Source organism: Physella acuta, unplaced genomic scaffold, assembly GCF_028476545.2.
Source record: "Physella acuta isolate Inbredline_101_S28 unplaced genomic scaffold, ASM2847654v3 ptg000856l, whole genome shotgun sequence".
NCBI lineage: Eukaryota > Metazoa > Mollusca > Gastropoda > Physidae > Physella > Physella acuta.
In genome coordinates, this window is record NW_026732373.1 from 67,178 (window position 1) to 91,166 (window position 23,989).

At 35.1% G+C, this 23,989-nt stretch overlaps 2 protein-coding genes across 8 annotated transcripts in view; both read left to right on the forward strand.

Moving 5' to 3' along the window:
• Window positions 1–2,204, forward strand: part of LOC131952177 (acyl-coenzyme A thioesterase 9, mitochondrial) — a 30,468-nt gene extending 28,264 nt beyond the window's left edge. For all 6 annotated transcript variants that reach the window (XM_059314737.1, XM_059314736.1, XM_059314735.1 and 3 more), the window contains 3 exons: window positions 50–140; window positions 231–384; window positions 972–2,204. In XM_059314737.1, the coding sequence (XP_059170720.1) occupies window positions 50–140; window positions 231–384; window positions 972–1,015 (289 nt within the window). In that variant the 3' untranslated portion in view covers window positions 1,016–2,204. The remainder of the gene's footprint in view (window positions 1–49; window positions 141–230; window positions 385–971) is intronic.
• Window positions 2,205–8,260: 6,056 nt separating this feature from the next.
• On the forward strand, window positions 8,261–20,468 carry LOC131952176 (RNA-binding protein FXR1). Of its 2 annotated transcripts, none has more exons than XM_059314731.1 (16): window positions 8,261–8,357; window positions 10,358–10,410; window positions 10,532–10,628; window positions 10,759–10,904; window positions 11,057–11,122; window positions 11,292–11,385; window positions 11,845–11,961; window positions 12,097–12,264; window positions 12,366–12,444; window positions 12,573–12,682; window positions 12,906–13,010; window positions 13,463–13,578; window positions 13,752–13,837; window positions 14,271–14,462; window positions 14,548–14,649; window positions 14,831–20,468. In XM_059314731.1, the coding sequence occupies exons 1-16, from the start codon at window positions 8,307–8,309 to the stop codon at window positions 15,376–15,378; spliced, it is 2,130 nt and encodes a 709-aa protein (XP_059170714.1). In that variant the 5' UTR covers window positions 8,261–8,306; the 3' UTR covers window positions 15,379–20,468. The 2 variants fall into 2 exon arrangements, with proteins under 2 accessions (XP_059170714.1, XP_059170715.1); XM_059314732.1 differs by having other exon boundaries at window positions 12,924–13,010.
• The last annotated feature ends 3,521 nt before the right edge of the window (window positions 20,469–23,989 follow it).

A 23,989-nucleotide genomic window follows, 5' to 3' on the forward strand; every position in this document is an offset into this window, starting at 1 on the left:
CCTTTATTGTATTCATAATTTTTTTGTTTAATATTTATTTGTTTTTTAGAAAGACGCGACCTAATATATGTAAGATAGTTGACAATATTGTCTTCAGACGACCAGTTGAAATAGGATCGCTTTTGTTTCTTTCATCCCAGGTATATGATATAGATATATATTTATAAAACTGCTAAGAACTGTTGTCCAGTAATTGGTCTAAAATTTGCTTGTACGTTTGCCATGAACAGATTGTGTACACCAAAGGACCTGATGTTCAAGTTCATGTACATGCCGAGGTTGTGGACCCAGAAAAGGGCACAAGGGAAGCAACCAATGATTTCCACTTTACCTTTGATACAGGGATTCCCAATGTGCCAACAGTGATGCCTAAAACTTATGCTGGTACATTGTCATTTTTTTTTAACTTACTTGTCTATCTCTTTCAAGGGGTCGGTGTGGTCGAGTCGGTAAACCTCTTGGTTGCTAAACTGAAAAGTCTCGAGTTCGAACTCTTGGACAGATGAGGCTCGTTAGCTGGGGACAGCCACTCTTCTAGGAGAGACAACTCCAAAATCAAACAACTGCTGCCTTGTAATTTGTTCTTGGTTGGACAAAGGCTATGGAAGCAAATCCAAAAAGAATGGCCTCAATGGCACATAACCAGTTGACACGTATACATAATTGTGTTGGAGGGAACGAAGAAGAAGAAGAAAGTCCATCTCTTCTTGCAGAGAATTGAGAGCTCATCTTAAATTTCTTATTTAATAAAAAGGCTTGCTATAAATTAAATGTTGTATACAATGGGTACTTGTTAGGGTGAGTTAAGGCTGCTGGCTGACCACACTATGCCGAGGTTAAAGAAACTCTGCTTCATCTGCTTTATGGACCATTAGGTCTTTCATGTTAGATTATCTGAAATATTCCTTAAAAACATTCAAATAAATAAATTGAATCTTGATGAGCATCTAAAATTTTTTATCTAATTTCAGAGTCAATGCTGTACTTAGTTGGAAAGCGATCTTACAATAGTTAAGACACAGGAGAGGCTTGATAGCAATTATTTCATTATTCTAGAAATAGAAACTCATTGCTTTTATTTGCAAATGTGTTCTAATCAATTTTTTTGTTATTAACCTATAAGCAAAGACAAGCATGTGTGTTGATAGTCGTTAAAATGACTTATTGATTTAAAATGTTTAAAATAAGTTGTTGTATATTTGTGGGCTGGGAAGATGTTGACAAAACCATACCAAAGCAGAGTTACTCTAGTTTGTTTCTTTTGAACATTTCTTGCATTTTTTTGAACTGTTTTAATGTAGTGTTACAATGTGTAAATTGTGAATATAAAAAGGATTTGAATAATTTGTAATTGTACATTTTTTTTTATCACAAGGCTTGTGCCAGATATATTTCTAACATTCATGTCAAAGTTGATGATTCCGCTTGTTAAAATAAATACAAATTTTCAGTAAATATATTTTTGATTAATTAATAACATTAAAAAGTACGCACGCCTATAAGAAATTGGTTAAAAAGTTCTGTAGCTTACAAATTTCTGTACATTCAACTGTTTTTATATTAAACTACATTGATGCATTTTATTTATTCAAATTTAATTTTTTTTTTAAATTTCCTAGTCATGAGCACACAGAACCATATTAATGTTCAGGTTGTAGGTTACGAACTATTATTTTAAGTTTACTAATGTTATTCAGTAGAATGTAGAAGATTTGAAATAAAGGTCTACTCCAATGTTGGAGTAATATGCTTAAAACAATTAAAAAGCATATTTGAAAACAATTATGAGTTATTAAACAAGTCTGGGACCTTGAAACACAAGCCTCTTTCCTTCCATTAAATAGTTAAATACAGTAAATAATTAACTGTAACGCAAGTAGAATTCAGTTTATTTTTTTATGTATTTGCTACAGCCAGTCTTTAGATTTTATTTAATGTATTTAAATTATATACAAGGTTTAGCCTAATTTTTGCAATATGTATAGTCCCTCCTTCCCCCACCCCCCAGCCCCCCAAGCTTTGTCTATGCATATCGTTAGACCTGCCTTCTCCACATCTACAACACAATTGTATATTGTTTATGTAAAGAAAAAATGGCCTAAATTTATTTTTGAGAAAAATTGTTTAGGAACATGATCTTATTTGCATCACATGTTGTTTTTAGTGTGTTGACCATTTATTTGTTATTATTTGTTTGTTGCTCTTTATTTGCTGATATATAATAATTTTGTTTACAAACTCCTTGTCCAGGCTTTGTATTTATTTCTATATTTAATTATTTTTAGATTCTGATAGATAGAATGTGTTCATGTATTTATAGATAGAATCTGATATATATATATATATATATATATATATATATATATATATATATATATAGGCCAAGGTATTTGAAGATTGCATTCTGCCTCCAGTCCAGCTGTTACGACCTGGATATTTTTTGTGTTGTTTGCCAGCTGTAGAAAGTTACATTGTAACTGAATTCTTCTCTTGACCAATCCAATCGATATCTCCACACACAGCACATACACTTATACCATATGGTCAATATGGATGTAAAGTCAGCTGATATATCCACACAGCACATACACTTATACCATATGGTCAATATGGATGTAAAATCAGCTGATATATCCACATACATTATACCATATGTCAATATGGATGTAAAATCAGCTGATATATCCACATACACTTATACCATATGTCAATACGGATGTAAAATCAACTGATATATCCACATACATTATACCATATGTCAATACGGATGTAAAATCAGCTGATATATCCACATACATTATACCATATGTCAATACGGATGTAAAATCAGCTGATATATCCACATACATTATACCATATGTCAATACGGATGTAAAATCAGCTGATATATCCATATACATTATACCATATGGTCAATATGGATGTAAAATCGGCTGAGAAACATGCTGACTTTTCAAAACTGATTTTTAAATTCCCTGTAGATTCTAGGTCTATATTCTCAGTCTGAAGGTAAAGAGAAGAACTTGAAAAATCTTCTTCTTGACAAACTAGCAACATCCCACTTAGATGACAACAAGACTTTCATCAACCTCCGCAAAAAAAAAATGTCCAACAGTCTTCTCATCCTACATCATAATCATTACACCAAATACGTGATATGCAGTTTTATAAAACTAAAAAAAAAAAATCCGCCTAAAAACACGGTTTCCACTTTATAACATGAACAACAGCAACCCTTCTAAAATGGCTCTGCGCTTCCGTTTCAATAAGTAATTTCGATAGCCAAAAGTTCATTTTTGTGGCTCGGGTCGACTTGTGTCAGAAGACGTGGAACTATCATATAGCTCTCAGGAGGTCGGTAGTTTTTAGATCAATCAAGAGGCACTGCTGAGCAGTTTCTTCCAGGTATCTCTTTTGAAGAAAGTCTACCCCCCTCCTCCCGAACGACATGGAATTTATATAGAAAACATAATTTTACCAGTGTCGTTGTTCCCCCCCCCCCCCCCCCCGAAAATATCGAGTGCCCCTCGGAGAAAAAAGTCTGGAAGAAACACTGCTGCTGAGTTGAGCTATGGTGGTGATAGGTGAACTGAACCTGGATGCAGTGGACTCACTTGGTCGTGTGTCACCCCAACAATTTTTGTTTGGTGTCACCCCTCTCTAATACTATTTTATTATTTTAAATAGATAAAAGATTAATTTTTATAGTAAGCGATATTTCTAAATCACCCGGCGCGGACCGTGCCCCCCCCCCCCCCCCCCCCGCATTGTGACACTATTGCCTGCGTGTATTTCTTGTCGTGTCCAGACCGCCAAACGTTTATAAATTTACTTTGGGTATTTGAAGTTAAGGAGGAAGTGGCGCTGTGTAGTACACACGCTGCGAAAGTCTCGCTCTGATGTGACACGCTGGGCGCTTGAGTACAACCCCCAGGGAAAGCACGGGATAGGGCGCGCAAGACAGACATGGAGGCGGAGTCTTCTTGAAGAACTGAAGACGGCCAGGGGCGGCTGCCCGGGGCGCCGACCTTAAGGGGGCGACAGAAGGGGTAGAGAAATTAATTTGAAAGCTCATTTTAAGCTGAAGTTTCGAAAAATAAACGACTACAAGGGTTTACACACTGATTTAACAACTTTGTGACACCGAAACAGGATAGCAACTTGTAAGAAGCGCCACAAACCTCTCCAACTGGGGGGGGGGGGGGTGCTTTTTCACAGACAGGAATAACTATATATAGAAATGGGGGGGGGGGGGATGCAAAATCGATAGTCCGCCCCGGGCGCCGGATTAGGTCGCTACGCCTCTGAAGACGGCATGGATGTCTTGGGAGTCTGCAAAATCAACAGCCAGGGACCAGACAAAATGGAGGGTTATGGTTGAGGCCGTGCGGCGTCAAAACGGCCAATGACAAAACGGCCCCGTCAATAGGACCCCGACATAAGAGCCCCAACAAATTGACCCCGTCAAAAGAGCCAGCGACATATGGACCCCGTCATATAACTCCTGACAAATAGGCTCCCGTCATTTAGGCTACCGACAAATGGGCTCACGTTATATAGGCTCACGACAAAAGGGCTCCGGTCAATAAGGCTCCCAACTAAAGGACCACTGACAATACAGTTTCTATAGAGACCGCAAAACGGTCTCATTGAATATGACACCTGCCAGTGGGACCCCTTCATCAATATTCTTTAGCTTATCTAACACTCTTAAGTAATACGTATGCATCTCTTGTTCGGCAGGCCTTGTTTTCATAATAGTTTATCTATTATAAGAAATAGTATCTATGACTTCCATAAATGAGTCGGTCATAGGCTGTTCCAACTTAGTGTGTGGGGAGAGGGGTCCACGCTGTACATTCCTACCTGCAGTATGCTTGTAGGTTATCAAAACAAAATGCCGTTATCATGTAAACATCATGTATATCATACATTTACACTTCTGTGCTCGCTATTAAGCAACAGATCTTTACTGTTGTAAAGTAAACATCAAATCTTAAGAATTGGTGGAATTTAGCTGTTAAGGGCTCGATTTGTTTGTGAATTGATGTTGGTTCATGAAAAACAATTTCACTCAGGCATTTAAAAGAGATTATAGTGGTATTGACGGTAGGACAAAATGGTTACTTTTAATCCAATAGTGGTCATGCTAGTCATTTGTCAGGAGCCAATATGTCGGGAGCCCATTTGTCAGGAGCCTAAATATCGGGAGCTCATTCGGCCTACATAGGCTTTAATCAGACTTAATTGTAACAATGTTTATCTATAGTCTGTTAATAATACAGTTGGATGTAGCACTGTTTTCTCTAAAGTTAGCACGGTTACGTAATGTTGTCACCCACACCGGGTGATACCATCTAGGGGGGGGGTGACACCAAGGCAAAAAATAGCAAAATATATAGAGATAAATGATTATTACACTTAAATAAGCGGTTCATTAGAGTCTTAAATAGTCTTTTAAGAGCAAATTTAACAAATTCCGACAAGGGTGGAAGGGGGGGGGGGTGACACCATGACGTAAACCTGCTAATGATAGAGACGATAGAGAAAACATGCTACATCAAGCTGTATTTATAACCGACTAAAGATAAAAATCGTTAGTAGGGGGGGGGGGGGGGAGTGGGGGGGGAGTGGGGGAAGTTACATTAGCTCAACGTTGCAAAATATGCCTATGGTAAACGGTTTGGTTTAGAATCAAAATAACTTATGTGTTAATCCATGTATGAGGGGGGGGGGGGGGAAATTAAATTTAAAAAATGTGAATACATACGCGTGCATATACATACTTACTTTCAGAGGCGTAGCGACCCTTCCCGGCGCCCGGGGACAAACTTTCGATTTGCATCCCCCCTTGAACTTTTCATTTGCACCCCCCTCAAACTTTCAATTTGCTTTTACAACCTATTTTGGCGCCCCCCCCAAGGTCGGCGCCCGGGGACATATGTCCCCCCCCCCCCCCGCCCCCCCCCCTCGCTACGCCTCTGCTTACTTATATAAATTCAAATTTGGCAGGCAATAGTACACGGGGGCCGGTACCGGTTGGCCGCAAAGTCCACGAAGAGGGGGTCAAAACTGATCTCGACTGACCGGCGCCTTATATGAGCTATTTAACAAAAAAAAAAAACACTTGCGCCGCACGACCCGCCCCCCCCCCCCCCTTGATATTTTGTGAGGTCGTAAACCGACCCTGGAGGATAACAAAAAACATTCCATTTGAATAAAACCCTTAGGGTTGTTAGATTTGTCTAGATACCGTATTTTCATATATAAACAATTGTGTGTGAAAAAGTAAACAAAGACTACGTCATTTGGTATGTGTACAGGGGAGGTAACTTTTTAAGTAATAATTTCTAAATAATGTTTTTACTATTTTAAAGAAAAAACAAACATCACAAAGTATAGCATTCGTTTAAATAGAAATTTCGTTATAAATTAAGTTATGTATTGTAATGATTTTGTGAAAGTTAATTCCAAAATTGAATTTAATATACTATTTATTTACGGGCCGACCCGCGGCGTATCATACGCCAGAGGTGTAGCGACCCTTCCCGGCGCCAGGGGACAAACTTTTCGATTTCCACCCCCCCCCCCTCAAACTTTCGATTTGCACCCCCCCTAAGATTTTGATTTGCATCCCCCTCAACCTTTCAATTTATTTTTCCAACCCATTTTGGCGCCGCATAAGGTCGGCGCCCGGGGTCCCCCCGCCTTCCCCCCTCGCTACGCTACTGTCATACGCCGCTATTTATTAGTTGTTTTATTTTCTACTTTTCAGTAATTCATTTGTGAATTCGACAGTACCAATGCTGCCACTGAAAATATTTGCTTTAAAACACTATCAGATGGTCCTTAAGGACGATACCCCCCTCCTTTCCCCCAACCCCCCCCCCCCCCTTGAAAGCAAACTCCTCTTAGCTACCTCCCCTAAGTTTAAAATCGTTTCAAACTACATTATCTGCCCCTAACAGGGGCGTAGCGAGGGGGGGGGGGGGCGGGGGTGCGGACCGCACCGGGTGACACCATTTAGGGGGGGTGACACCAAGGCAAAAAATAGCAAAATAAATAGAGAAAAACTTGAGGGGGGGGGGGGTGCAAATCGAAAGTTTGAGGGGGGGGGGGGGTGCTTACAGCTTGGTGTTTTCTATCGTCTCCAAGAAGAGAATTATATATTGATATACTTTTAATGAAGCCTTTGCAGTTCTAATAACCTAGCGAGTAAGAAGTTTGCGAATACCCCACCTATGTTTGCATGACTTAACATTACGCAGACTGTTTACGCTTAGGCCCTAACCACGCCACATAACAGCCTATCACATTAATTAATCATTCAAGTTCTCAAAAGCTTTTTGAAAACATAAGCGAAGCTTGGAAGTATGACTAGTATAAATAAATAAATACTATTTATATATATATAGTATCTCGCTATAACGGAGGGCGATTTAAGAATTTCTTACAGCACGCAACGGGGCGTCTGGGCGGTAATGTGGACAAACCAGCGCCCATGGTTTCTTCCAGACTTTTTTCTCCGGAAGGCACTTGATATTTTTTATATTTCCGGGGCGGGGGGCGGACTAAATTTTTTTCCGGGGGGGGGGGGGGGGGGGCGGACACTGGTAAAAGCATATATTTTCTATATAAATTTTCATTTCATTCTTAGCACCCCCCCACCCACACACGGCCTTTTGTGCCTACAATTGTAACCGTTGTTTGAATAAATTTGAATTTGAAATTTGAATTTGAAGATATGGCTGGAAGAAACACTGCCAGCGCTATAACAACAACTCTCTTTACATTCAAATTACTCAATTTTAGAAAACAAGGCTACGCGTCTAAAAATACACACTTGGTAACGCATAGATGTAATCTTCTTAAAGTATTGCATAAGCCCGCGGCAGCGGTTGGGACGGGATCGCTAGTATTATATCGCTAGTATTATTTTATAGCCTATTTATATAGACTTGTATTTTGTCCACTCCCCCCTCCCCAACCCCAAACTCAAAGGCTAGATCTGCCTTTAAGGTCAATGCAACACATTTGTTGCACAAGAAATTATTTTAAAAAAATAATCTTTCTACCATGGCTTTAAAAAAAAGAAATTTACAAAAAGCTCTCGTCTAATGTTAAAGTAAAGCTGATTCTAGATCTACTTCAGACTTAAAACATGGAAAATCTATTTAAGATCAATCAGACCCACACCTTTCCTTCGATAAAAGGCGCATGATTGTAAAGAAAGAGAGTACCTAGGCCTAGACCAGCAAATCGCAGCGCGTGAAGAATTTCCCAGCATTCTTATATTCTTGCCCAAAATGGAGGATCTTTCGGTTGAAGTTGGTGGAAACAACGGTGTTTATTATAAAGTGCGTAATTATCTATTACCCTCCATTAATTATAGTATGTAATGCCTTGAAAACTAAGAACTATAATTTTCCATTGCTGGACATGGTGCTGTAATTAATGTTAATTGCAGTCTTTAAATTTCAAAACTAATCATGTCTTGCACTCTAGGCCTAAAAATTAAATTTTTATGTAAGCTAGACCCCTGCCCTAATCCAGAAAAGTATTTTTTCCCCGTTCAATAGTACTCACTCTTCCTATTCCCAAATTCTAGATCTAATCAATATTGAATTAATAGTAGCCTAGTATTTACATCTAGAATCTAGATCCTCTCTTTTTACTTTATTACCTTTCTATGTAGATCTATCTAGATTTAGTTTCACTCAGTAATCAGTACACTGACAGTAGTACAGACAGTAGAATCTAGTTTGTCTTAAAATTAGATAGAAAATTACAAATTTAATTAGTTTCTAGATCTAGCTAGATTCTAGATCAATGTGCCTGATAGAACAGAGTACAGAGAGCTACAAGTAGAATGAATGACTCAATGCCTGAGTAACTGACAGTAATTGACTACTGAAAATCAGACTAAATTATAAAATAAAAATTTAATTGTAGCCTATCCTTTTGTACTTTTATCTTTTTTTATACTTTTATTTGAGGTATAATTTTGATGGGGCAGACAGAGACAGGACAATCGACTTTTGAATAGTGTGGAATTGTTGGTAGGCCCAAGACCTAAATCAAATCTAGTAATAAATTATAGGCCTAATGAATTAATATTGTAATGTAATGTCTCGTTAGGTTCAGAAGTTACTAGAGTTACGCTAGGACTTGGTTTGGGTTATGGATAGGATTGGTCATGACGTATAGCTTATATGATCTAACCTTAACAATTGTCAGGCCAACATGAGAGATCCTGTTAGTGTTTTTACTATAAGGCCTGTTAATTTAGGGGTACTGAGTATGATAAATGATAACACTGCGCCTCGCAGAATCTCATTATTTCAGTGCAAGACTCGAGAAATGGATGCTCTTACAGTTACATCCTTTGTCAGAAAAACTTACGACTTTTTTCTTTTCAATTTAGAAATAGGCCTACAGGTTCTTCTTGTCAATCCACACTAAAAACTTTAAAAAGTGAACAACCAGGTTAATTTTGAAAATTAAGTGTTATTTCTGAGAGCAATTACTTTTAGAAAAATGCTTCATTTTTGGCTGTGCAAGTTTTTTCCTACATCATTTAAAAAAAATTGTAATGTACTTTATACTGAACAAAAAAACCCACCCATTTGGTTCTTTTAAACTATTATTTTAATAATGCATTCTAAAGAATGACAACTTTAAAAACAAATTGATTATTAATAAATGGGCCTACCGTAAATAAAAAACTCAAAACAATTATAGGCTACACATCCACATGATAGATCTAGGCCTACTATGAACTTTTATAACAGCTTCACTTTTTCAGAATTTCTGCAGATAGTAAATTTAATTCAGAAAACTCAATTGATTCTCTCCTTGTCAACAGTAATAAATGTAACACAAAAGTGTATGGATATCTTAGAAAACACCAATTGTCTTTATTAAAAATCATATGCCTTTTTTTTAAAACCAGAGACTTAGACAGGGAAATAACAAATGAATAGGGCCTACTTATTAACATTATTATCTCCTGATACTGACTGAAAAGTAAAAGTAACCAGTAACTTTTTTGGCTCAGACTAAAAAAGTAATATGACTAAAATTATCTTTAGCTGTACAAAACTAAAGTTTTTGGTTGGTAAAAAATATGAGATGATTTATGCAGGCCTAATTGATATTACCATTTTCACTCACTATAATAACAGATACATCTTTTGAAATTAAGAATAACATAATTTAAAATATTTTGGGTTGTCACAGACAGATATTTACACAATCTTTATTTTTAATACATGTTCAAGCATTCAAGATCTTTTTAAAACTAATTTTGTACTTTCAAATTACTTTTTAAAACTAATTTTGTACTTTCAAATTACAGGCATACTTAAAAAGTTTCTCTGATGATGAGGTTTTGGTCTCTTTTGAAAACAAGTAATAATATATTTTGTATTAATTGTTAAATAAGGTGTTTATATAGATTTTTAAAGACTGGTTAAATTAGTATGCAGATATAAATTTCTACTACTTTTGATTATTCTGTTCTCTATTTCAGTTGGCAAGCAGATAAAAGAGTAAAACTTGTGAATGTGAGGCTGCCACCTAAAGCAGGCTCAAGCAAGCCAGAGTTTAGAGAAGATGAGAGGGTTGAGGTACGTATTTTTTTTACTGAGTTTGCTCTTATCTAAAAATATGTATTTTTAGGCATTTTAAGAAAGAAGTGAGATTCTGTACATTTCAAATATCAGCTAATGACTGTAAAATACTTTATTTTAATGAAAGGTATTTGGCAAAGTCAAAGATGAAGAAGGTCTAGCATGGTATCCTGCAAAAATAAAAATGTTGAAGGGTGAATTTGCTGTTGTTGCTTCTCCTTGGGATGCAAATGACATATTACCTTTAGATAAAATCAGATCAGTTAACCACAAGTTAGTACTGTTTCTATCTCTTCACTTAGTTGTTTTATTATTGATTGTTATAGATCTATGATAAGGATTTTTTTTTTTTGACAATGAATTACAATTAAAGAAAAATTACGGCTGTTAGTCAATGATATATTTTGTTATCAATAAACTTTCAGTCCTCCAATCACCAAAGAGTCATTTTTCCAGTTTGTGTTGGAAGTCCCACCTGATTTGAGAGAAGGGTTAGTATTGATGTCATTTTAAACAACAATTTTATAAATAGGATTCATTTTGATTAGGGAGGATTGGATAACATTTTATATGAAATTGTGCTGGTAAGGGCTGATATTAAGAATTTATTGACATTTTTGGCTTGTTGCTTGAATTAAACAATGTTGAATTACTCTTAAGGTGCCAGGAAGAAATAGCAATACAGGAATTTCGCAAGCATATAGGTGGTGCTATGGTGTCTTACAACCCAGAAGATAAATCACTGCATGTGCTTGTAAGTTGTTGATAAAAATATATTTATTAAAAACTATTTTAGAAAATATTTATTTTGTTAATGAAATTAAAATTAATCCAAAGTACATTAGTTAATTAGTTACATGATTATAGATTGGTAGGGCAAGGTATAATGTTTTTAAATTGGAGTTTGTATAAACAGCATTTAGGCCACCTAGTTTAAAAAAGTGCATTAATACAGTAAGCTAAGAACACTTTGGAAATTACAGTAGTGTTATGTCCAAGAAGACAAACACAGCTAGTTAGCAATTACATTTAAGAAGTCAAAATTGCTAATGGCAAAAATATTTTTATAAGGATTAAGTTAAAGCAACCATTATGTCAAACAAGCGTTTTAAGCAAAATATAAGCTCATTAATAAATTACTATAAGGCTTAAATAATAATCCACATTTATTGAAAAAAGAAATGACAGTTCTATTATCTTTTTATAACTGTAGAGCACTAGTCCAAGTGTCATCAAAAGAGCTTCTATGATTGGAGATATGTTCCTTAGAAACATGAGACAAAAAGTATTACTTAAACAGCGAACAGAAGAAGCAGTTAAAAAGCTTCAGGTAACTAGCAAATTTTATTATATCAAATCAAGCCTTTAAATTACATTTTTATTCTCTTATGTTACACTTAATATAGTATTAATTGATTGACAAATGAATATATAAATTCTCTTTGGTTTCAACTGAATTTTTTAGAGCACAAAGATCAGATCAGGGTACATGGAGGAATTTCAGGTCCGTGATGAACTGATGGGTTTAGCTATTGGCACTCATGGAGCTAACATACAGCAGGCCCGTAAGGTTGATGGCATTACTGGCATTGAACTGGATGAAGCTTCTTGTACATTTAAAGTCTATGGAGAGGTGTGTACTGTCATGGTTTAGTAAGAGGATAATTAGTAAAAAGAAATTTATTCAGGTTATGTTCATTAGTAATTTGGAGTAATTTCTAAACTATTTTTAAGACACAAGAAGCTGTTAAGTCTGCTCGAGGCTTATTAGAGTTTTCCGAGGAGACTTTTCAAGTGCCTAGAGATTTAGTAGGTAAGCAGAAATTACTGAAAGGAAAATATGTTAATGTTGTTTGTCAATTAAAATTTTTGTGTGAATAAAACATGTATTTAAATAAGTAATTGTTTTCTTAAAAGCCTATTCAAATTCACTTTTTGCAGCTAAAGTCATAGGAAAAAATGGCCGTAATATTCAAGACATAGTAGATAAATCAGGTGTGGTCCGTGTAAAGATTGAAGGAGACAACGAACATGAAACTGAAAGAGAAGAGGTATGATTGTGATGCATTAAATAAAACTATATCATTTATATAGGAAAATAAAAAAGAAAACGTTTCAATTTATTTTTTGTTATTGTAATATTGAAAATATTATAATTATATTAGTTTTAAAGTAAATGTGGATAAAAATAATTTAGTTCCTTTTTCATGACTGCCAAACATAAAATTAGTGCAATGATTTAGCTTCTCTGATTGTGCATATAATTGAAAACAGTTGTACACATCCTTTCAGGGCCAAGTGCCATTTATCTTTGTTGGAACTATGGAGAGTATTAGTAATGCCAAGCTCCTATTGGAGTATCACCTGGATCATCTTAAGGTAGCTTATTATACTGTACCTCAGTTTTATACCTTTCATTTTTTAAAAATCTAATGCAGAGAAGCATTTTAAAAAAAATAAATAAATAGGCTTACTTAAAATTTCTATTTTAAAACTTTAAATTAAGAAACTTGTTAATGTTTATATTTTGAAAAAAATTGTAACATATTTATTATATTTATTATTTGTTTTTCCATAGATCCTGTAGCTATTTGAGACAATATTAATAATCTTTAACCAACTCTTCCACAAGTTTTAATTCACTTTCTCTCTTTTTTTTCCCCCATTTATTGTTATAAACAAACATTAAATGGGATAAAGTACTTTTTCTAGATTTATATCAATTTATAAGTATTACTCTTATTCATTATTAATAAAAACAACCTAGATCACACATTCTTAAAACATTGTTGATTAAAAGATGATAATTAGTATTTCTAAATTGTATTTAGGAAGTGGAACAGTTACGACAAGCAAAACTTGAAATTGACCAACAGCTTAAGTCATTATCAGGGCCCCAACCAGGTTCTTACTTTCCCCCACCCCGTGACAGAAGATGGGGCTATCCGTAAGTAAAGTTCAATTATTTATGTATTTAACATGAAATAGTATAATTTAACTATTATTAATAAACAAACCCTGCGTATTTTAGGTTTACCATTGATATTTTCAATTTAAACAAAATTCAAAGTACAACTCAAATGTATTTTATGATTCATTCTGAACATCCATTTTTTGAAGTGAGCAGTTTGATGATAGAAGGGGGCGTGGTACCAGAGGTGGCCGTGGTGCTGGCAGAGGTCGTCGGTGGAATACAGATAGACATGGTGAGATATTTATTTGCCTGGGCATGTCAGTTGTTATGTTTTTTCACCTTGAATAATGTAAAGAAAAATAGTAATCATCCATAAAATAAGACTCTTTTTATCAAAGTTAACTTTATGAATGTGATGTATGGTATCTTTCCTAATCCTAAGGAAAGAGGTTTTATAAAACAATTTAAAAATAACTACAAATTAGACTTTCATCACATTGAAAGTTTAAGCATTTACTTATGCAAAAGAATTGATCAATTGTCAAACCACAGTAACTGTAGATGTGTAGTGGCAAATCTATACCTGTTGTCAATAGTCGCAACTCTTACTAATAACTATTTTTTCAATTCATAATAAAGGTGTATACATGTATCACTAAAAGTATAGTGATATTTAAGTTCCAACTTCTTTATATTCATTTGCTCTCTTCATGTCATTGAACTAGGTGATGATTCTACATTGCCAAATTCTATTGTTGGTGACTGGTCTGCTGAAGTGGAAGACGATAAAAGACAATCTGGATACCTAACAGATAGTATTCTCAGTGGACGTGGTCGAGGTGGTGGTGCTTACAGAAGGGGATCAAGGGGTGGAGGCATGAGAGGTGGTAGGGGTGGTCTACCACCTAGAGGATCAGGTAGAAACAATTCAAATTACCAATTTATATCTATACTTAAAGTGTCAGACAAAATTTTATATATTTATAAAATACATTGGACCAGGGTATGATGATGATGACTCACGAGATCTTCGATCACGGCGTAGAATGACTGATGATGATGATACAGTGCTTGATAATGCTAGTGTAACGAGTCAGGACCAAGGTGAATATGAATGAAATAATTTAAACACAAAAGATATTTGTCTTTATTAGAGAAAACTATGATTAAAACATTTCACAACTTGGTTACTATGCTTCATATCCATATTTCCAATCATTTTCAACCGGGTTATTGGTTTATTTTGATGTCAGTTATTTCTTATACTATATTCTTGCACTTTTAGATTATGACCAACAAGATCGCATGAGGCGTCCACGGAGGAAAAAAAATCGCCCTCGAGGAAACGGTAGTGCTGCTTCTGGCACAGAAACTGACACAAGTATCTCTAATTATAGGGGGGACCGCAATCCAGGTCGAGGCAGAGGAGGTCGTGGTGGCTATAACCAAAGGGGTCATGAATCTGATTCTGGAAGGGGTGGGTACAGGGGACAGGAGTCAGACTCAGGTCACCCACCTAGTGTCTCAAACTCGGTCGTTAGCCGCAGTTCAGTCAGTCCAGCAATGCAGACTGTAAATGGTGGAGGTGGTGACCGGCCCACTAAGCAGGAACCACCAGCTAAAGATCAGCGTGATGCAAGGCCACCTAGAGACACTAGACCAAGAGGGAGCAATAACAACTCCTCTGTACCTTCCACTGGAGCTTCTCAGCCTCCAAAGCAGATGGTAGGGAACCATCACAGTGGTAGTGATTCAGACTCTAAACTAGCTAAAAACAAACTGAATAATAACAGTGCCAAAGCAAAGGAACACATAGTGAATGGAGGAGAGTGACATGTTGTTGTGTCATAGTTTTTTTTAAGGTGTGACTGTCTTAACTAGCGTTGTTGAAATAGGAATAGTATGTTAGTGGTTGTGAGTCCAGAGAGAGTCGAATTAATTTATTGACGGTTTGTTGGACTAGATGATTTTGTGCCCAAGGTTCTCTTTCTACTGCTGGTGTTGATAAATAGGTTTCATCTGTGTGTGCTATGTAAAAATTTTGTACAATTTATATGTATCCATGTGTATGCAATGTTTAGAATGGTAGCTGGGCATAAGAATGTGTGTGAGTGGCGTCAACTCTTTTTGAATGAATGTTAAGTAGTAATGCATGAAGTGTTATTAGCACATTCTAAGTCTGGAATGTAAAAGTATTATCATAATCATTTTTCTAAGCAATTCATGTGTGTTAAATGTTTGAATATTTCTGCCTTGGAACAAATATTTGAGTTTTATCTAGAAAGATTGAGCTGAGCACCAAAATGAACAGCTTTCTTTGTCACAAATGCATCTAACTATTATCAGAGATATGAGCTTTCATGGCCAGCTGATTCACCAATTCTTCAGATCAGGAGTAACAGCGTGCTTGACTTTGGCATGATGAAGCAATGCATGTTAAAGAGTTTAATTGCTTTAATTCTAGTTATGTAGTTAGGGATTCATGTAACCCATGAGTTCCTTATGATGTACTTTATAAATGCAGAAGAAAGATATGTCCCCCGAGAAAGCTGAAGCAAGTGAAAACAACAAAATAAGTGCCTTATATCAATTTTGTCACATTTTTTTTATCTCTCAGAAATCCTCAAGGCATTATGTTGCTTATTGTGTAAGAATTGTGTAGAATGCATGTATAAAGTGTTAATGATGTAAAGAGGTTTCATGTGCAAGTTGTTTATTGAAGTTATTTATCATTCACCTTTCTTGGACTATTAAATAAAAAGACATAATCTTCTGCATAAAGAATAGGCTGAAAGTGCACCGAGAATGCCATGAAGATACAAGTCCTAATACACGATCTAACTGGAAAAAAAACTCAACTTATGACAAGGTTTACCAATTTGTGTGTAATTATAATGCTTTATAATAATGACTTCATTACATCTTTTAAATGTAGGTCTGATTAATTTAATGAAAGTCTACTTTTTTTAGCTATATCTATATTTTTTTTTTGTAATTGATCCATATGGAATTTTTTAGACTAAAAATGTGTTAATATAGACTTAATGAAAATGATGTTGAGCTGAAAAAGTTTTTTATAAAAGCAAACTTTTAATGAAATTCTGTCCCCCAATACTTAAAATAAATTCAATTTTTTTTTCTAATTTTCAAGGATGTAGAATATAACTGGGTCTAAAACAAATAATTTTAGGGATACTTAGTGGAAGAAAAACTAAGACATACCAAACCCAATACATTTTCTTGTTTGTATGGTCCCTTTGATAACATCATGACCTTATTGTCCATTTGACAGATAAACCATCCATGACCATGTCAGTTTACAAATGCTTATTCATGTTGGAAAAAAAAAATATGTATGTTGTTATTGAGTTGTCCATAAAAAAAAAAAAAACCAACATGTTTATGTAGATGTAAATGAAATATTCTTTCCACATCCTAAATATATGGATGTTCATTCAAGCTTTTTGTTTTTCTGTTGAAACAACATGATGGATGAAAAGCTTGAGTAGACATATTGAAATGATGGTGTGAATGTGACACATCATTGATACGTCCACTGTGAGTGGATGAGAGAACAGCTTGTAATTTGTTACAACAGAGACAGGTATACACTCATAGATTTTTTCTTAGATTAGGATTTGGGTTAGAATTTACCCTGCTTTGATATTAAAGTATGAGGGTAATGAGTTTCTGTTGTAATAAATGACAAAAAAAAGTCACAAAAATTTATGTCAGCATGAAGTGACATTTTTCACATCTGTATATGCCATGCACATTGACAAGTGCATAAAAATAAGGGTTCCTATAGTTGAGATCAACTCCAAAAAGTAAACTGACTATGAACTACTCAAAAAATAATTTCAATTACATCTGTTGTAATTGATTCAAATAGGAACCCGTCATTTACTTTTTGGTCTAATTTTTGAACAAGTAATTACAGCATGAGATTGCAGCAATGCTACCACTTGCCATGTCTGTAAGTACTTACCTGTGCTGCACACCTGAGTTGCACCAGAACTATTTCTTATTATAGTTACAGAAGTCTTTTTTTTTTTTTTTTAATATATGGGGTATCAATTTCAAGGATTTGTTAATCATTAACATCTGCCATTTGTAAACATGTAAAAATTTCTAAAACTTTCTAGTGTGATAACCCCATGATATTATGTTTTGATCCACATTTGGAATGAGAAATGGCATTTTGTATTTTATCTATAGCTAAAATTATAAAATTAAAAAAAATGTTTTTCATTTAGCAAACATTTTCCATTTTCCCCCCTTTTTTTGGAATTGTTGATTACCAAGGCAGATTTTTGTTCTTGGAAAACTTTGAACTCTGAACATGGAAAGAGATGACATGTTTCTCATGTCAACTGCCAGAGATTCTTGAAACATCACTACAGAGTTTACATTGGTAAAGCTGTAAGTTGCCCCTCAAAGTTTGGAGACAAATTGTACTCAAGCAATTTAATACTGGATTAATGGTGAGCTCCACTTATCATGCCTAAAGATTCTTTAGTAATAATGACAAGCCAATAACTATCTTTAAGAGAGCTGTTGCTGTTTGTTGGTGCAATTTACTGCTAGAGCAGATTTTTTTTGTACAATTGTGTAATAATAGACCAAAGCCATCATTTTTTTCAAAATGTAAGAAGAAAAATATAAAAAATTTGATATTTTCATTCAAAGTGTCCCTCATTGGCACCTGTATCAAAGTGCTATACGTATATCCTGGAACATACTTATTTTTTAAGTATGAAAACAAAAGTTAAATGCTAGGAGTGACTATCTTTGTTACCAGTTGTGTGAGCCACCTCCAACAGCTGATCTCTCAAGAGATGCCCAACTTTGTGTTGTCCACATGACTGAACTGTGACACACACTAGAAAAGGAGGCCTGTGAAACACTAGGATGTGGTTACCATTCTTTGCTTATTCCAAAACTAAATTGTTCCCACCACCCTCTTCCCTTGATGTGTTCTTGTAATTGCACACTAGTTGACAAGGTTAAGCCATTGGTTTGGCAAGTTGTTTTTATTTGAAATTATTAGATATTTGTAATTGTTTTAAAAAGTTATTTTATTGAAAAAATAATGCATTTTATGGTTCCACTGATCTATTTCACAGATCCTTTTATTGACCTTTTCGCTATTCACGTTTCGACTATTAATGAAAATTTGTTGTTTATAATTGAAACTATATGTACTTGTAATATAGGCTTTATTCATCACATACTTACTCTTGTTTTAGGTATATGAGCAGTTTTTGTTCAAACCAAATTTTAATATCTTGATACTTTGTGAAAGTAAAGTTGATTGCTTTTATTTAAATATTACAGGAATGAAACAGTTTAAAATTGTACATTGTACTCCAAGTTTAAGTTATTTAAGTCCAGAAACCTACAAATGAAACCAAACATTGTTAAAAAAAATAATGAAACGGTCATTACAGGAGAAATATTTGAGTACATGGCTAATGTAGATTTTTTTTCTTTTGGTAACATTTTTATGCACTAAGTAATATTTTCAACCTTTTAGGTTATTAAATTATCAAATGTATACTAAAATAATAGCATAAATTATGTAAATTTTTGACCAAACCAGCTGCTTTAATAACTCTGATGTAAAAATAAGTAGTAGATTAATGTTGATGCAACTCTTTATTGAAGCTAACATTTGCAACTCAATTGTAGCATTCTGCCCACAAAAAGATGCTATTTGCTAAACATTGTGAACAGGTGCTCTGTCACTGCTGTAGTGCTAGTGCACTCACAATATGCTGCATAATGTCTAGTAAATGTCAGTGAGTTTGTTTAGACTGTCAGGAGGTACAAGTGTGTTAATAAATCTTGTAGCAAAATGTCAGTTACTAGTAAGTAGAAGGTTGATTTTAAAACATTTAAAACAATTTATTAAATTATGTATAAATAGTTGTGTATTGTTTTTTTTAGCCAAGTTCTCTTACGAATTTGTCATGTAAAATTGAAGGGTTGCTATACTTTAAATTATAGATCACAAACATATATATCTGTATACAGTCACGTCTCTAAATGTAAACAAAATGAGAGGAGTTGAAAAAAAGAAAAAATTGAATTTTGAGGTTAGCACTATTTACATGTTTTAGGCGCCACGTTTTAACAATGACTCTAAAACTGTATTCCTATTGAATGGAAGCAGAAAATACCATACACTAATTTGATCATAATTCACTAAACATTTTCTTTACCAAAGCTAGCTGATGTAGCAATGTATGCAAACAACTGCAAATCTACTGCCATCTTTTAAAATTTAATGCACATTTTTTTTTTTTTGCAATTCCGTTAAGATGTTTACAAACACTGCCTAATTTGTTGGTTACAAATATTGTATGCAAATCTAGCACAGTTTGAGCAGAGCTAAGTAGAATGCAGATGAGATTAAGATGAGATTAACAGTTGAGGTAGTGAGATGAACTCAACTGTTGATAAGATTAACAGTTGAGGTAGTGAGATTAACTCAACTGTTGATGAGATTAACAGTTGAGGTAGTCACACTAGATGTGCTGTAAGTGAGGCTTACTACTGTTAGTGTTATTCATCCTGTTGTTTTGTTGCTGTGAGATCAACTATGTATCATTGAAACAGTCTAGGGAGTACACCTTGAATAGATCTTTAGCAAACATCACTGCTTCTCTTGTGCTGCATTCTTTTTTTTTGGACCAGACATTTAGAGATCCTCAACAGAATTACATGTAGATAGTTGGTGTTGTGTTGCTTTTAGTGTTACCAATACATATCACATCCAATTTTTAACACGTTCTCTTGTTGCAACAGTTTGACTTGTTGCCTCTCATTTTGTGCTTCATTTTTTTTTAATTCCCTCCTCTTTTTGTATTATTGATTGCAGTTAGATATTTTGACAAATAAAAGCATTTCCCACAGTTTCAGTCAGTCATTCTGTGTTTATTTTTAGTTTTGTTATTTACTGTTCAATTTGTATAGTACTAGTCCCACCTAATTTTTAACAACTAAAAATGTATTCTTTTTAGCAAAATCGTAAGTTATTTTCTTAATGTAATAATATAAAGACTAAAATCAATTAAATGAAGATTTATAAAATCATTTGATAGAATGTTGATATATACAGTTTACATGACATGTTGATTCTAAACTCTTTATCATGAAATAGTGTGAAATTATCTAATATTTCTACTTAATTGGAAAAAAAACCCAAAAAGCTGACCACTTTTTTTGACTCATTGTTTAAATACAATAAATAGCTGTTCTTAAATTTATTCAAAAGGTTTGCAGTCGTCCTCAGTGTTAATTTATTCTTTCACTAATGAGAATGATGATTGTTGTGAGTGACAACACACTAATTGGAACGGGGGGGGGGGGGGGGTTGCTTCAGCCGATGGTACACGCTTGTCACAATACATCATGTAGGCCTACCAGCTAAACAATAATTGTTACTAGATCTAGGAGTAGATCTATAAATGATTAAATACAACAGAGGGGTAGCGGGGGTTGTGGACCGCACAGGGTGACACCATTTAGGGGGGTGACACCAAGGCAAAAAATAGCAAAATATATAGAGAAAAACTTGAGGGGGGGGGGGTACAAATCGCAAGTTTGGGGGGGGGGGGTGCAAATCGAAAGTTTGAGGAGGGGGGTGCAAATCGAAAATTTGTCCCCGGGAAGGGTCGCTACGCCTCTGGGGGGGGGGGGGGGGGGTGACACCATTAAGTGCCGCACCGGGTGTTACACCCGACCTCGCTACGCCACTGAAATACAATACGATTTTCTTTAAAAAAAATTATTCAGAATGTGTACATTGATTCTGATTATTTGGGTTTTCCCGATTGTACAGCCCGCAATTGTAGGCTACCGCACCAAGTTGCACTGTCCTTAACGTCTGCAGGAAGCCAAAAACAAAACAAACAATGCTCCCCAGAAAGCAGGGCTGAGCTTTGTGTTTGGTATGGGAGGCGAATCGCTTCATTTGCTGGGCTATCTTTCATAAGGTGGGTTGCTTGCTGGCGTAGAGAAGCTTAGAAATATTAGTTTCATTCGACGTTGTCGAAAGCGTCAATTATTGTAAGTAATGTTATTAGTCTAGTCTGATTTATTCTAGATCTTGAATCTAGAACTCAAAAACCGCTTTCAAGTATAACAAAAGTAAAGAATACATCTTTTTCATGGGCCAGTTGAGACCAAATTCTTGTTTAGGGCAGGTGAATCCACAATAAACTAAAGAAAGCTGATAATTTCAAAATAATTTGTCAGGCTTCTCTACAGAAATTGGGGGAATTGGGGGGGGGGGGGGGGGGGGGGGGGGGGGGGAGGGAAGAGGGAACCAAAGTCCGTCAACCACTCCCACGAAATAAAAATAAACCGGGAGTGAACTCCCCTAAACTTTCTAGAATATTCTTATATAACTTGGAATATAGACATGATTTTTAATTACTTTAACTTTTAAAAATAGAATAGAATCTCATAGAAAAAAAGAATTGCGCACCAAGCGAACGCCAAAACAAAATGTGCATAATAGTGCGCAATATTATTAGTATTTTATAAATATACATGCGTTTTTTGAGAAATCGGAAATAGCGAGGAGAATTTCTCAGATTTAGTGTGGGGAATGTTATTGTTTCTCAGATTTAGTGTGGGGAATGTTGTTGTTTCTCAGATTTAGTGTGGGGAATGTTATTGTTTCTCAGATTTAGTGTGGGAAATTATGTTGTTTCTCAGATTTAGTGTGGGGAATTTTATTATTTCTCAGTTTTAGTGTGGGGAATGTTATTGTTTCCTCAGATTTAGTGTGGGGAATGTTATTGTTTCTCAGATTTAGTGTGGGGAATGTTGTTGTTTCTCAGATTTAGTGAGGGGAATGTTGTTGTTTCTCAGATTTAGTGTGGGGAATGTTGTTGTTTCTCAGATTTAGTGTGGGGAATGTTATTGTTTCTCAGATTTAGTGTGGGGAATGTTATTGTTTCTCAGATTTAGTGTGGGGAACGTTATTGTTTCTCATATTTAGTGTGGGAAATGTTGTTGTTTCTCAGATTTAGTGTGGGGAATGTTATTGTTTTCTCAGATTTAGTGTGGGGAATGTTGTTGTTTCTCAGATTTAGTGTGGGTAAATATTGTTGTTTCTCAGATTTAGTGTGGGGAATGTTGTTGTTTCTCAGATTTAGTGTGGGGAATTTTGTTTCTCAGATTTAGTGAGGGGAATGTTGTTGTTTCTCAGATTAATGTGGGGAATGTTGTTGTTTCTCAGATTTAGTGTGGGGAATGTTATTGTTTTCGCAGATTTAGTGTGGGGAATGTTATTGTTTCTCATATTTAGTGTGGGAAATGTTGTTGTTTCTCAGATTTAGTGTGGGGAATGTTATTGTTTCTCAGATTTAGTGTGGGTAAATATTGTTGTTTCTCAGATTTAGTGTGGGGAATGTTGTTTCTCAGATTTAGTGTGGGGAATGTTGTTTCTCAGATTTAGTGTGGGGAATGTTGTTGTTTCTCATATTTAGTGTGGGGAATGTTGTTGTTTCTCAGATTTAGTGTGGGGGATGTTGTTGTTTCTCAGATTTAGCGTGGGGAATGTTATTGTTTCTCAGATTTAGTGTGGGGAATGTTGTTGTTTCTCAGATTTAGTGTGGGGAATGTTATTGTTTCTCAGATTTAGTGTGGGGAATGTTTTTGTTTCTCAGATTTAGTGTGGGGAATGTTGTTTCTCAGATTTAGTGTGGGGAATGTTGTTGTTTCTCAGATTTAGTGTGGGGAATGTTATTGTTTCTCAGATTTAGTGTGGGGAATGTTGTTGTTTCTCATATTTAGTGTGAGGAATGTTGTTGTTTCTCATATTTAGTGTGGGGAATGTTATTGTTTCTCAGATTTAGTGTGGGGAATGTTATTATTTCTCAGTTTTAGTGTGGGGAATGTTATTGTTTCTCAGATTTAATGTGGGGAATGTTATTGTTTCTCAGATTTAGTGTTGGGAATGTTATTGTTTCTCAGATTTAGTGTGGGGAATGTTGTTGTTTCTCAGATTTAGTGTGGGGAATGTTATTATTTCTCAGTTTTAGTGTGGGGAATGTTATTGTTTCCTCAGATTTAGTGTGGGGAATGTTATTGTTTCTCAGATTTAGTGTGGGGAACGTTATTGTTTCTCATATTTAGTGTGGGAAATGTTGTTTCTCAGATTTAGTGTGGGGAATGTTATTGTTTCTCAGATTTAGTGTGGGTAAATATTGTTGTTTCTCAGATTTAGTGTGGGGAATGTTGTTTCTCAGATTTAGTGTGGGGAATGTTGTTTCTCAGATTTAGTGTGGGGAATGTTGTTGTTTCTCAGATTTAGTGTGGGGAATGCTGTTGTTTCTCAGATTTAGTGCGGGGAATGTTGTTTCTCAGATTTAGTGTGGGGAATGTTGTTGTTTCTCAGATTTAGTGTGGGGAATGTTGTTGTTTCTCA